Here is a 15,947-nt window from a genome sequence, read left to right on the forward strand (position 1 = left end):
TGCTGGGATTACAGGTGTGAGCCACCGTGCTCGGCCAGAAGGCATACTTTCTAAGCAGGACAAAGATCCAGTAAATAAGGGTCAAAATGGTGCCTCAACTTGTTTTATGATAAAGTCAACATGCACTTCTAAAGTACATACAAAATATTCAACAACTCTTACGCATCTAATAAAAGATATCATCTAAGAACCGGATAAATAGCAGGAATAGATTCATAGTCTTGTGATGTTTGAGTTGGTGGAAACATTCAAGAGTCAGTATTCTAAACCCCATATTTTAAACAGTAGGGAATGGGCCCAAAAGGGAATATGGCTTGCCCACGTTATACACATATTTATAGGTGGCTCTGGGAACTGTTGAGCACTAGGGAATAGGTGGAACTTTAACAGCAATTTATTTACATTGTATCAAAATAACCAGCAAATTCAGTAGTACAAAAAAAAAAACCCAACATCCTTGTTAGTTTGCCATGATGCAGACCCAACAGTTACTTGTTTTCGTAGAGCTCTTTATCAAGCTGAATGTTCCAAACACTCACAATTTTCTATCATAGTAAACCAGTCAGGGAATGCACAATAGAGATAGCTGGACCATCTCATCACTCATATCTAATAAGTAGAGTGATTGCAATCAAACCATTAAGATATACATATTACTTCTTGAATAAATTCTTATTTATTGGCCTTATTAAAAGAGAATATCATTTTATACTATACTATTTCTGAGATTATTATGTGTCTTTGACTTTTATTTAGAAGGATATTGTCAAGATGAAGCTATTCATTCTCTTTTAGAGACATCTTTTTATTGGTGATAGAATTCAGGACCTAGTATCCCTGGATTTAGGCAATTGTGCCCAGGAACGGTGTCAGTCATAACATAATTAATAGCCTGCAAAAAATGTGAGATCTTGTAAGTTATTTTGGGAATCTGTCGCTTGTATAGTGAAAATAAACCCAGACATAATGAAGTGATCTTGATGAATCAGAAACATACCTAATTCTCTCTCCATTTCATGTCTATTCCATTTTTACAACAGCTTTTGGTTTGATTTAATACATTATTGTAGGAGAGAGGGCCCATTAAACAGCTATAGAAAAATGAGAAATGTGTTCCTTTTAGGTTTTTATACTTTTTAAATGATATTCAGATGATTTTAATTACTACAAAAGCATTCAGATGTTAATATACTTTATATGAAAGAGACGGATACTATTTCATCCATCCTTTTCTGCAGTGAATTTCAACTCTGAGAAAATTATTTCTTTTGATCACTCTGATAGCGTATAATAAAAGAACAATAAAACATGTGGCTCAATTACCACTGCTTCTCATCAAGCATGAATTAATGAATATAAAATTATTATTAATTGTTTTTCCTGGCTCCCTCTTCATTGGACAACAATTATACATTGCTGTATTTTGATAAGCATTTTGTGTTTAACACTTTGTGAACCAGGCTTTAAGAGGAACAGAGTCATGAAATTATTACACAGGAGAATAATTCTTTGAATGTATTAACATTTGGAAAATACATGATAATCTTTTAATCTCCCTAGTTTATAGCAGTTTTCCACAACTGCCTTAAAACTTCTCTAGAATTCTGCCCCCACTTCCATGTTCCATACATCTTTTTTCTAGAAACAGTTGCTATATGCAATTAAATGGTTTAGAAGTTCAATTTCCCAGTGTTAATAATACTAGTTCCTCACATGATTATTACATGCTCAATTTCTTCAGAAAACTTTCTTAAAAATAAAATCTATAGCTTGAGCGGTTAAAAATAAGTTAAACAGCGCAACAGAGAATATAATAGATTGTGATCACTATAATTGACAAAATTAATGTTAGTGAATTATATTTACAAACACTTCACATAAAGATTCTATGTAACTGATAGTTCATTATATTTTTATAAGCCTTTTGTAAATATAGTGCTATGTAATATGAGTACATATAACATACTAAAGAACATATCTTTTTAGTCCATAACCATTACTTCTAATAGATTATAAGTATACCCAGATTTTGAAATGCATACAAAGAAAATTTAACAAATAATAACACGTAAGCTATACATGTCATATGATTTTACCTGTTACCCATCAATCTGTTTCTGTTTTTAAAACACAGTTTTCAAACACTAAGTCTGTGATTAAACAATGACACTAAAATTAAATTGTTTATATGTCCTACCTAGTTCAATAGGCTTAACAAACACGTACGCATATATGTTTCCAAAGAGCAAACTAAAATCTGCTTTAGAATCAGAGAATTTGGGAAGCAAAAGGAACCCTAGAAATCATTTTATCCAATGCCACTTACGTTACAATAATAGCACAGAGATCTGGAAAGTTTAGTAATTTTTGAGGTCTATAAACTTCTTACGTTAACATCTTTCTGCCAAACTGTATAAGAAAATTGCTGTTAGTATTCTTTTGCAGATGAAGAAAGCATATCTTGCTTCCTTGACAGTTCTTCGGGATGTCAATGTCTACGAATCCAAATTCTTAGAGAAAAAAAGGTGAAGAAATGAGAAACTTGGTTTAAATGGAAACCACCACTCACAGCCAACATACGGAGCAGGGATGGACCTGGCTGGAGTGTAATGCATCATTCCTTTGACACTGCAATCTAGAACCATTTGAACTTTTTATTGCTAACTCTAGCCAGAGACCAGATGGCTCTTTTTATGTGTGTGACCTTAATGAAGAATTAGATTACTTATGCAATAACAGAATTGTTAATTTTATATGAGTTGATCTTCAATGTGAAAGCTTTTCTAGATTACATATTATTAAGATAAAACTTATAACTTTTAATTCCTTAATGAGTGCTTTTCATCTTGATTTCCTTGTGCCAGAGTTATGGAATCCACTTTGCTGAAAATTAAAAGAAAAAGATGTGCAAATTCAGTACAAAAACAAGCTCATCATTAAAATTTACAGACAATTATTCACCCAAAGGGTAGTGGTAGATCAAGGATTCCACTTTTCCTTCCACTTCTGAAATAATCGCTGTGGCTTTTGGTCATACTGTGTACATGACGTACCAGATGCCTGGTATGCATATTTATGAGATGTCTGAGAGTCATCTCTTGACAACTTATATGTACTATAAAACATGCAATGCCTAGGGAGTACATATAGGGAGGAAGACATAAAAACTTCTGAGTCTTTCGGTAATCACACCCACTAAGCCACATCATGAATTCTGGGAGAATAAAAATTTTAGAGCTACCACCATGCACATCAAGACCCATGATATAACATTAGATCATCATAAGATTACTAACTCAGGAAGAAAAGTGAATATGAGAACTCTCTGGGGGAAGCAGAATATAGAAGGCAAAGTATGAATATAATTAGGTATGTTCTTGTAATTGATTCTGCAGCCTGATGGAACGTGGGTTTCTGATATTTTTTTCAGAGCATTTTCTGGATGTAGTCTCCCAGTAGCTCATTAATATCACACATTTGTCATTAAATTCCATACTTTGGATCCCACGTAGGGGTCCCAAGTGTTCCTCTTTCACTCATTATACCAACAAGACAGCAGGAAAAAGTGCCTTTCACATAGTACTGTTGACCATCTTCTCGATATTATTTTGGTTATTTTATCTACTTACTATTGAATCTAAAAGGAAAATGTGGATAGTAGCTTTTAAAAACCAGTCAAGTTTCACAGGACTTAATTTTGTTAATTTACCGTACAATGTACACATCTCTTAAATTAGCTTTTAAACCTTTCATACGTAGTTTATAAAAAATGTTAGTTAAAAACACAGGTCCTCAATATCCTTTTCTCACATTACATATGCTAATTAAGACTGCACATTATAGTAACATTGATCTTAGATGGATAAAAAACTTAAATGCTATATTTTTTTAGAATTACATAGAATTAACTAAATTTTCAATTTAAAAGTAATATTCAAAGCATTTAATGCAATAACCAAATTTAGTTAAAAATTATACGATATTCAAGTGCAAACATAAAATGTCATTTACGAATATGGATTTCAATTTAAACAATTATGTGAGTAGAAAATATTTTTTTGTTTGGAAAAAAATGGAAAATTTTCTAAAATAAACGACCTTTTGGTTTAGTTGTATCTATATCTAATCTGATACCAGAAGACAATATAAAAGTTGATTGATTTCACACCATTAAACAAAATACTACCATGGTATAAATATCTGCAGCTGAATTATTAACTAAATATAATTAGTAAAATGTTTTACTTTATTAAAATACATCATTTTAAATGATACCAAATGCTCATTAAGGTTAACAAAAGTGTTAAATGCTTACAGAGTGTAACACTTACCCATAATTTTAGAGTAGCAAGGTTCACAGTGTATTGTCTGTCTATAAATCCAAATACTATCACCCGCTTGTAGATTTTCCAAAGGCCGCTTGCATATTTCACACTAAGGAAAAACAAAAACATATATAAAGTTTCCATTGTAAATGAAATCTAGATTATTAGAGGAACAGACATCATCTCTCTACCATGGAGGCACCTTTAAGGGATGTCTATCACTGAAGTTTTTCTACTTCACTCACAGTGGAGTAGATATGAATATCCAGAAATTGTTTATGCCAAGGACAAGATGACCACTCAATATCTCAAACAAAAAAAACACAAAGGTGCATTTATTGTTTGCTAACTTAAGGGAGAACTAGTTATCCTGTCTAGGCACAACCTCATGGAAAGAAAGAAACTGCTGATCTGACTGGGTTTGGGAAAAAGTTTATTTTGAGTTGTGCTGGTTATAAGTAGGAAAGGGCTGACCGCTGCTTCAGACCTGTCCACTGCTGATTGGCTGACCTTAAAGCATGAGGCTGTCACTGATTGGTTGGCTTTCAGAATTCACTGAAGTAAACTGTCATTGATTAATTGGATATGTCTAACCAGTTCATGTGGCTCTCTATTGCTATGGCTATAGAATAATCAGTATTTTTCTAAGAGTGTGAACATGTTTGTTTTTATTCTTGGTAATATTTTATTGAAATTACATTGAAAATAGAAATAAATGATCTAAAATGTTATAAATGAAAATATTTCTATTTACCAAAAGCAATGATCAGGAGAATATTCTTGTTTTAAATTTTTCTGCATAGTAATTTTAAATAAAAATCTATAGACTAAGTTTTGTTTAATTGAATATATTTCATAAATAAAAAACTTTTTGTTCTCATAACTAATTACACAACCTGGAGATTATATTTTTATATAGAATTCCGTACATTATGCTCTAAAATTGGAAAGTTTTGCTCCAAATGAGTTACTATATTTCTGATTGCTATGTGTCACTGTTTGAAAGTAATAGGAATAGAAGCAATCAATTGACAAAGTATTGCATTCTTTGACTGGATTTGATCATTTGTATCAACCGTAGAATGTTGCACTAGAAAGAAACCATATATTTGGCCCATAGTTTCTCCAACTGACTGTACATTAGATTAATCAAGGAGCTTTTTAAAAATACCAATGCCCAATAATCACCTCTAAGATTCATGATTTAACTGGGGCTGGTTCCAATCATTCTATTTTTTCCTCATCTCCCCAGATGATTATAATATGCAGCCAGGGTTGAGATCCACTGGTCTAGTCAACACCTCATTTTACAGTTAGGAAAACTGAGGCCAAGGTAATTCAGGTGGTTGTCCAAAGTCACACGGACATAATTACAGGCAGAGGCAAAACTAGAACTCAGGTCTTTAGATTCCCGTTTACTGCTTATGCAGTTACACCAAAAACAATGATGTTGATCCACCCAATGTTATGGTAAGAATGCAAAGAAACAGCCTATGAAAGCACAAACTATGAAGCTTTAGTCTACTAATAAAAGCTTTATTAGTATTTATTGAGCCACAATTAATTACCACTAATTATGCTCTCAAAAGCAGACTGACGTTCACCTATTGTTAAACCCACTGGTCCTAATTTCAAGAAGTAAGAAACTGCTAGCTTTCTTCTCAACAATTTATTTTCTTGTTTTGATTTCATCACATATTTTCTGTAATGCATAGTTTAGTAAACTGTTGCAAAAACTTTTATAAAAAGAACAATTGGGTTTTTTTTCCCACAGATTTAACTCTCTAGGGTAAGAGTGAATAAATGTGTCAGTAATCAACTGCAAGCCTAAAGCCAAGATAGTAATTACAAACATTTGAGGTTTAGGCTGCAGAACTCAGAAATATTTAAGCAGTGTACTATTAATGTGGCTGACAGTGCTTCTGAAAGCTTTTGCTTCATCTCATGTATTACATTAAATTATTATTTTTATTCCAGTTATTATGCATTTTTTTATTTAGTTAAGTGAAATAAACACATCCTTACCTTAAAGCAAGTAGAATGGCAGCAAATTTGTAACTCATCTAAAATCATTTTAGTTTCTACACCCAAGGGTTTTCGGCAGTAAGTGCACATATCTCTTTCAATGACAGACCTATAGAGATGTAAGCAATTAAAAATAAATTTGTCATAATACAAAAGACAGATGTATTCCCTATAAACTCACACAGCTACGGTATGTTAATTTTGATGATACTTCAGAAAATTTCACAAAAATCTAGGAAAGTTTGGAGTTTACTTATTCTAGTAATAGAATTGACTCTTCTAGTTTTCTCAAAATGATATCAAATAATTAACATGAGAGAAAGTCCCAAATTATTAATTCCTCAGAAATCAAGAGTGCATCTGGGTGGGACAAAGATGTTCAGTTTCCTAATTGAATTAGGAAATATCTCAAGTACTTCTCAGAAGTAGTTGAGGGCTTTTCATTATGAATTTACATATATCATGTTACAGATTACATGGAAAAATTATGCTGCAGATTAATATACATTTTTAACTCTCGGAATAGTCAACAGGCCCCAAATAGAAATCCATTCAAGAGCACATAGATAAACTCATAAAATGATGAGTCTGTAGTGCCTGGGACTGTAGGGGCCAGAGTCACCAAAACACTCCTCTTGGTGCCACTGTAAGACTCAGGATATAAGGACACCTATCATGACAAAATTTATACCCTCCAGCAAGATCTAAACCCACCACAAATTTGATGGGGAAGAAAATAGAGTTTTGTTACTTATTAAATAACAAATACTAAATATTTTTTAAAATAATGTTCAATGATAAATGATCTGTAGATGTGATCAGCAGAATCCAAAACATCTTGAGTCACACCAGAACCTTAAGAAAGGATTGTCCTTTTTTAAGGTCTTAGGACAGTCTTAAATAGCACCCTGCAGAGTATACTAGTTTCAGGATATTAGCATGCAGGCCTGACATTTCCAGAGTAGGATATGTAATGGGGTAGTGAAATTAAGCTATATTTATATAGCCCTTTATATGATATGTGAAGTGCACTTTTCTCTGCACTTATATACTCACTTATTCTTCACAACATTTCTGAGAAGCCACTATTATTGTTATCATCATTTTATTAAAAAAGAAACAGGCACAGAAGGATAAGTAACTTGCCACTATCATGAAACCAGTGAGTGGAAGAGTGAAGATGTGAATGGAGGCAGCTGGTACCAATACAATGAGTCCAAAGCTCTGTTGCGCTCATTGTGTTGAAATGAGTTAGTCGTACCTAGGAACCACTAATCTATTATCAAGCCCAGAAGTAGGAGCGGAGAGGAGAGAGAATGGAAGGGAAAAGTAAGTGGGAGAAGAAAGGCATTCTAGTAGATAAACTTTATCTAGCTTTATACTTTTAATCATTCTAGTAATGTCTTTCTAAGTCTCATGTATATAAATAAATATTTTCTGCCTTTATTTGTTCTGTACCTACTTGCTTATAGCTACCTGGCTAATATTTTCCTATGGATTATCCAAAAACACACACATGTACGCATACACTTAATTTCCCATTTAAGACTGTAAGCACTTCAAGAGTAGAAAATAGGTGTTCTATGTCCTTCATCCATTCCACAGGCACTGATATAGGAGCTGCAAATACAAAGAGTGGTGAGACAGTCTCCTCTGGCAAGATGCTCTTTCCACTGGGGAAACAAGATACATGATGTAACATGCATGATTGTTTCCAGGGCTTGGGTTGAAATGCACAGTGGAATACAGGTACGTGGACAGAGTGAGGAGAATAGAGCCAAGAGAACCACTAACCACTGGGGTGAAGTCAGGAAAGGCTTGTCAGAAAAAAGTGCTATCTGCATTGTTTGAAGAGGAAACAGCTCTCAAGGCAGGCTTGGTGGGGTGGGGATGAGGGGTTGGTAGAGGAATTCCAAGCAGAGTGAACAGAACATACAAACTTGATACTCTGGGAGGGTGTTTGGAAGGATTCAGCATCAGTGAATATTCTGCAGGAGCAGGTTGTGAAGGGCCGTGGAGAACGTGCGAAAGAGTTGGACTTTATCTGGTTACATGGGAAACCACTTTAAACAGGATTGACGTGCTTAAATAAGAACTGTAAGAACGTCGCCAATTTCACACACTATCAACAGCAAAAGGTTGTATAACTGACTTATCTCATGGCGAATTGACTTCTGCACTGATGACTAAGAAAAATTTCAAAGCCATTTTAGGAACAGGGTTTAAAGTCTTTCTATTAACAGCAATACTTTTATGGAGAATGTTTTCCCCCCTTAAGTTAATAACAGAAATACAAGCTCAGGAAATATACTGATGTTAGTACTATCTTTATTAAGATCATACAGTTGTCAAAGATCTTTTTGAAGCATTATGAAAACCCAGACCTGTTTTTTTTCAATTGGTTATCCAGATGATATCTGTAGTTCTAATGCCGGTGTCAATGACTTTACTACTCAAAGAGTTGTGACTTATAGGCAAGACACTCAGCAAAGCATTGCTTATGGGCAAAATATTGGAAAAGTGACAAGAAAGGGATATAATTTTGATACCTGGTTCACCCATGTTTCCCTTAGAAAATGGAACATCGGTTCATGTTTTTTTAAAAAAAATTTACTGAGTACACATTAGGTACCAAGCACTGTGTTAGAAGCTGAGACTACATATGAAAATAAAATATGTCTCTACCCTGAGTGAGTCATATCTCCAGCCCCTGCTATAAAGAAACACCATCAGTGGAACATCAGACATTTGCATGATGGCTTGTTTCCAGGGCTTGGGTTGAAATGCTAGTTATTTATTTTCATTTACTTCACTGGAAATCTGCAGGCCATACTCTCGTAAGTGTCACCTAAGTGCCCCACTGAACATTAAATGGTAAAAGAGGATCACTAATGGCAAAAACCTGAAACAGGGCCAGTTCACCAGCACTCAATCAATACTCATCATAACTCCACTCCTGGGAACTGAGCTTGGGCCCACAGTGGGTCACACCAGCATATCTGCACGGCTGTTTGTAAGCCAAGCAGGTTGCAGAAAAGCACAAGAAGGGGGGGTTGAGGGCAGAGTCTATGGATGCAATGAAGCCTAAACGCTAATAATGTGGCAGTCCTGGGGCCTCTTGGGGATCACCAGCAGCAGAGGGGCTAGCCTGAGAGGCAGCTGTAAGGCACAGAAAGGTCTTTTGATAATATGCATCAAAATCAGACAGCAGCAACAGCTAGGAAGCCAAGAAACAAATTCCTGGATGCAGAAGTTGTTATTGAGTTGCACTTTGTTCTGCCCATGCACATACATGACAAGAAACATCAGCACAATCATCTCCAAGCACAAAGAACAGCAAGAAATATATATATATATATGTGTGTGTATATATATATATGTGTGTGTGTATATATATATATATGCATGTGTATATATATATGTGTGTATATATATATATGTATGTGTATGTGTGTACTTTTTATGTATGAAATAAAGACATACTCACCTATCAGAAGTTGAATAAACAGTTTGTATGTATTTTCCAGAGATATTCTCCTGATATCCATCCTTGGGTGATTTACTAGAAACAAACATATAAGGCCATGTGAGAATCAGGCGATTTTCCTTATGTAGATAAGAAAACACACTCACACTGCCTCATGAAGCCTCATAATATTTTGTCTTTGTGTATGTTACAAGCCAGGATGATGTACTGACACATTTTTTTAATCTGTAGAAATATTGATACACAAGTCACCCCCAAATTGACATATATATCAAAATAAATAGAGAGTAGGGTAAGGAATACAGGAACAAGTGTGAGCAGGAAAAGAAGTCCTCATCTTTCATGAAATTTATACTTGCACCTCATCTGTTTACTAAAGAAAGCTACACAGAATGTAACGTAGATAAAGAAAATACACAAAGCACAAACAGGGCAAGCACACAGACACATACACCATTCAGAGGGAGAAACTGAGATTCTTGAACTTTTAGAAAAAGCACCCAAAATTTTTATTTTTACTTGAATATATCCAAGAAAGAATAATTTAGAACGAAAGCAAAAGAAGTATGATTTTAAAAAGTCTTCTCTTTTCTATTATGTAGATTGTCCCAGCTTTTAAACACCACTCTTTCCTGGAGACAAATAAAATCTGTAATGTCCTAACCAGCTGGCTCCCCTAATTGCTTCCCAAGAACTTATGCTATCTGGGCATATATTAAGAATAGAAGCAATATGTTTCTTTATTTCATACAATGAGTGATAACCACACAGCTCTCACTTGGGATTTTTAAATGAGAAACCTCTCTCTCTCTCCAAATTTCCTGGAGGCAGACTGCCATCAGAACTAATATCTACTTTATGAAACATATAATCTCACAACGCTACATAAGAATTTGCACATATTTATGCAGGATGCACGTCATGATTCCCATTTTATTGATGAGGAAACTGAGACTGGAAGAGTAACATCACTAAGGCTACATGGTTAGGAAATGACAAAGAAGGATTCAACCTCAAATGTGACTCTAGGGACTCCGTACTGTACCACACTACCTGTCAATGTAGATTTTAGGGAACTTAAGGACGTCCGAGGTACATCACCATCCTTGCTAGGTTAACGTACAGGAGGCAACCAATCCTTCCAGAGGCTTCCGTTCAACAGACTATTAGCCTGATATGCCACAATATTAATATTATCTTTTTATAATGATGGTGCTCAAACTCGGATGCACATCAGGAACATCTGAAGAGTTTGTTAAAACAGGTTGCTGGGCCTGAGCTGCAGAGTTTCTGATTTAGCAGGCAGGAGTGAGGCCAAAGAATTTTTATTTCTAGAAAGTTCCCAAGTCATGCTGATGATGCTGGCCCAGAGACTATGCTTTGAGAATTACTGTTCTATATGTGAACATGATACACATATGTACAGGGTATGCAGTATGTACTTTTAAAAAAATAAACCATAGTCATCATAATAAAATAAGTATGCTTTAGTCTTGGTACTTCCATGAATCAAGTTAATATTATTTTATCCATCTATCCTATTAATTAAAAAATCTAGAGTACGATGTTTAGCAGAATATTCCTAATTCTTAAGTAAATCATTCATTATTCAAAAATCAATATTGTGGTTGTTTGGCATTAGTTCCCATAAGAAATTTCCTTAAAAATTAAAATGTATTGATGTGACATCCCATAAGGATAAAAATGTGAGAGATTATTATGTAAATATAGAAAAAAAGCCTATGTTATTGTCCGTCAATATTTTATGTCTGGCCTTTACTATGATACTATTTGATATTACTCATCTTTTTATCAATTTATTTCAGATTTAATAACTACTTGCTATTTTAAAATTTACTCTGAAGTGTTTTAACTTTTAGTTTAATTGAAAAACAGCAGAAATCACTGACTTGAACACAACAGAGAGTGAGAATTGGATTAAGGAAAAAATCAATCTTGATGTTGTATTTTACAAGGTAAGTTATGCATGAGTTTGAGAAACCTTTTTTGGAGGATCGCTTACCTCCTGACATGTACTGAATTTCCTGGATCCCCATCACAACTGCTTTCCACACAGAAGCCTCCCTGAATACTCTTCTCTTAGACCTCTTTGAAATGGGCTTAGCTTAACATATGGGTCATGTATACCAGCATTTGTGGGCCCCACCTTTATTATACTCCACAATTGGGACAATTCTTGTTTTATATTCCTTGAAAACCAAATGAATTATTGAGCCCTGACCTTGGTTTACATTTTCCTCAATATCCATCACTCCAAGCAGCAGATTTCAATTGAAACATCAATATCCTATAACTTGGGCCAAGATGCAGCACTCAGATTTATACCCCTTATTTTAGATTGGCAGTAAACAGCAGTAGATAGAATCATTTAATTCAAGTGGAACTCCAAATTAGTATAGGAATAGTTGTGCATTCTATAAAGCTTATTTTAACCATATAGTTATATACATTTATGTGAGAACTTTCAAATGGCAACCCTATTATGTATACATGTGTTATATTAAAATATTATTGAGTTCATCTAATGACTATAATTATTTAGAGCCCAAGTACATAATACCAGAAACATTATAGAGAATTATATATGTAGAACTCAGTGTACTTATAAACGGTCTTCTATTTGAAAGAAGCACACTCTAAAACAATAGCATCTCTTATTAACCTTTCAAAATTATAAAATGAAGCAATATATTTGAAATAAATTTTGAATACCTATTCTCCACATATGTCCTTGTGTACACAACAGTATCCTGTGGTCCTGCCTGCTTGTCTTCAGCTTTAGAGCTGCAAAACAAATCATTTTACTTCACAATTAAAGTTTATCTGCAAGGATAATAAAAACAAGGCTATTTTCTAATTCAACGCAAAATATAATGCATATATGTTCCTTCTGAACTATAATTTTGAAACATGAATGTTAGAGTGGTATTAACACAGCACTGCAAAAATCTTTTCGTCTTCCATTTTGTTTCTAACTTCCACTGTCTTGGTTTAGTTCCTAAGTATTGTTACAAAACTTGATCACTCAGTAATTCTTTGGTAGAATATGAGGATTATTTTTGAATATTTGCATAATAAGTTATAGTGTCTCTTTCTCTGATGTCTCATTCATGTTTCCAAACCATAACTTTCTTCATAAACCTCAAACCAAAGGTAGACCTTAATTAGCTATCATGACAATATCTGATTTAATGAAGCCTTTAGATCTACCTAAAGAATGTCATACTAATGTCACAATCATGCTTTTTTAAATTGTAGACTTTTTAAGGGAAAATCATGTTTGATAGTTTCCTATCCAGATGTCACACAATGACACATTCACTAACTGAATACTTTTGTGTAAAGCTGTTTATGCAGGTAACCCCACATAAAATTAGAAATTTCTGCATTTCAAAGAAAGGGTCAAGTTGGATGCGGGGTATTTTTATAAAACAAAGGGAAAATAGTCCTGTCATTTATTCTGCAGTTGACCGCAGTACCTGAGATTGCTCCTGGCTTCATAAGAATGGGAAGCAATTCTTGAGGACTGGTTGTATAGAGCATTGGTGAACCCATTGACTTGGGCATCTAGCCTGAGAAAGCAAACACAAGTATTTGGCACTTCAAATCAAGGTCACTAGAAGTTTTTTGTGTTATTAAAGTTCTTCTCAATTAATATTATTTTACAACGTGAATCTCTTTGTGTTTGCCTAGCTTCTACACAGAGAACACAAATAGAATGCATGTACTATTTTACTCCCTCTACGGAAACCTCTGCCTTACCTTTAAGAATAATCTATAGGTATGTGCCACATTAGCCCTTTTTATCAAGGACAGAAATCATCTGAAATTGGTTCCTGTAACATTTTCACACCAGCAACGCCATTATAGAAAGCTTCCCATGTACAATATATCTAAGAATTTATCAATTGAATGAAAATGATCCAGAGGTTGCTTTGAGAAATTCCAGTCTTCATTTTGTTTTTAATGGAAGGCAATATTTTGAAGATGGCAGAAGAACTCTGACCTAGATTTCTGCTCATCTAAAAATGTCATGATGCTTAACAAAATGTAGGCATATTTGCTTTTTCCTATGGAAGAGAGGAGATTGTTAATGCAAAAATAGAGACAATTTAAGCTTCTTTTCCTCCTCCATGTTAGTAAACTCTGACATAGAAGAGACATGAAAACCTAAATGAGGGTTTAGGTCTTAATCAAGCCTTATCATTCTCAAATAGGCTGATATAGCTCTTAAAGAAGAGGAAAGCATTTGTTCACATATTATCTCTGGCATACAGAAAACCATCTGGTTTTAAGGCAGATGTTTCACAAAACATCCAGGTGAGCTAAAATTGTATTAAGTGATGAGAAGGTGGAATTAATATTATTAGGTTTTCTAACACGATTATTAGAATATGTCATCCCAAGAATAACAAACCTAGCTAAGAATCACTTGAAAATGTTCAGATCATATAATATACAATACAAAACCCAACTTTAAGAAGCACACAGCTTCAAAGGACAAAGATTATCAGTGAGTTTGAAATGCATTTGCATTGTCCTCAGCAACAGAATATCAAAAATCACCAGTTTGCAAAATCCACAAACAGGAGAGATAAGTGATTTGCCAACAGTACTGTTATGGACTGAGATTTATTCCCCCAAAATTTATATGTTTAAGCCCTAACCTTCAATGTGACTATATTTGGAGACAGGGTTAATAAGGAGATAATAAAGGTCATCTGAGGTTATGGGGGTGGGGCCTTAACACCACAGAACTGGAATCCTCATAAGAAGAGAAAGAGCTACCAGAGATATCTTTCCTTCTGTGTACAGAGGAAAGGCCATGTGAGTACACAGTGAGAAGGTGGCCATCTGCAAGCCAGGAAGAGAGGCCTCACCAAAACCAATCCTGATAGGACCTTGCTTTTGGCCTTCCAGCCTCCAGAGCTGTGAGAAAATAAATGTCCATTGTCTAAGCCACCCAGTCTGTGGTATTTTGTTATGGCAGCCCAGCTGACTAATACTGGTATCTTTTCCCAGTTGTGTTTATAATGTGATTAATGACCATGCCTTCATGGAAGATTTAATTTTTATAACTGTGAACAAAAACCAAATGCTAGGTTTGGAATGTGGGACAACAAATTCTTTGATGGATTTTGCTCCTCATGTAGACTTTGAGGATGATAATTTTAAAAAATAAACCATTATTTTGTAGTAATTTTAAATGTACAGAAAAATTCCAAAGATAACACAGAGAGTTCCTGTACACCTTCACCCAGATTCCCTTAAGGTTAATATCTTATGTAATTATAACAGAGTTGTCAAACCTACAGAATTAATATTTGTACCATACTATGAACTAAACTACAGATTCATGTCTCACTGGTTTTTACATCGGTGACTTTTTTCTGTTTCAGAATCCAATCCAGGATACCATATCTACATATCCATCATGTCTCTTTGGTCTCCTAGGGTCTGTGATAGTCTGCCAAGTCTTTGTTTTTCATGGGATAGTGATAGATTTTACAATAAAAAATGTATCTTCATGACAATAAGTTGTAAGACTAATTTTTTGTTATTTAGAACCATAGGAATAGAGTTGGAGAGACAAAACTTTGGCAACCAACAAAACAGCCCGTAGTGCCTTTTAAAATGCTACTGGGCCCCCTATCCAGATATTCTAATTTAACTGGTTTGGGGTACAGCTTGGTCACTAGGAACCTTTAAAGCTCTCCAGTGAGTTCCTTATACAGTCAAGGTAGAGAATCACTGCCTTAGAGGTTGGGAAGTCCAACCTCTTGCTCAAAAGAGCATTGATTCTCAAAGTGTAGTCCCTGGAATAGCAGGTGATTCTGATGTACCCAAAAGTTTGGGAAACAGTGTAATAGAAGAACCTCTGCCAAATTATTCCTCTCAAATGCCTTGAATAATCCTTGTAAAGGAGAACTCATGACTCATAGCATATGTCACTTGATGGCTTAATTGTTAGGAAGTTATCCCCCATTGAAACAAATTGCTGAATTGTAATTTCCAATCAACGGTCACAGTTTTGTTTCTTAATTAAGCAATGACTCTACAAATACAAACCCAAACATTGTATTGAATCT

At 34.4% G+C, this 15,947-nt stretch overlaps 1 protein-coding gene across 21 annotated transcripts in view; it reads right to left on the reverse strand.

Moving 5' to 3' along the window:
• Positions 1 to 1,113: 1,113 nt before the first annotated feature.
• SCEL (sciellin) overlaps positions 1,114 to 15,947 on the reverse strand; it is a 167,499-nt gene continuing 152,665 nt past the window's right edge. For 17 of the 21 annotated variants that reach the window (XM_055244606.2, XM_055244604.2, XM_063618737.1 and 14 more), the window contains 6 exons: positions 13,338 to 13,430; positions 12,571 to 12,642; positions 9,838 to 9,912; positions 6,351 to 6,459; positions 4,332 to 4,434; positions 1,114 to 2,883 (listed from right to left, as the gene is read on the reverse strand). In XM_055244606.2, coding sequence (XP_055100581.1) covers positions 2,867 to 2,883; positions 4,332 to 4,434; positions 6,351 to 6,459; positions 9,838 to 9,912; positions 12,571 to 12,642; positions 13,338 to 13,430 — 469 coding nt within the window. In that variant the 3' untranslated portion in view covers positions 1,114 to 2,866. The remainder of the gene's footprint in view (positions 2,884 to 4,331; positions 4,435 to 6,350; positions 6,460 to 9,837; positions 9,913 to 12,570; positions 12,643 to 13,337; positions 13,431 to 15,947) is intronic. The other 4 variants (XM_055244607.2, XM_055244610.2, XM_055244609.2 and 1 more) reach the window with 1 other exon arrangement.

Source organism: Symphalangus syndactylus, chromosome 15, assembly GCF_028878055.3.
Source record: "Symphalangus syndactylus isolate Jambi chromosome 15, NHGRI_mSymSyn1-v2.1_pri, whole genome shotgun sequence".
NCBI classification, from domain to species: domain Eukaryota; kingdom Metazoa; phylum Chordata; class Mammalia; order Primates; family Hylobatidae; genus Symphalangus; species Symphalangus syndactylus.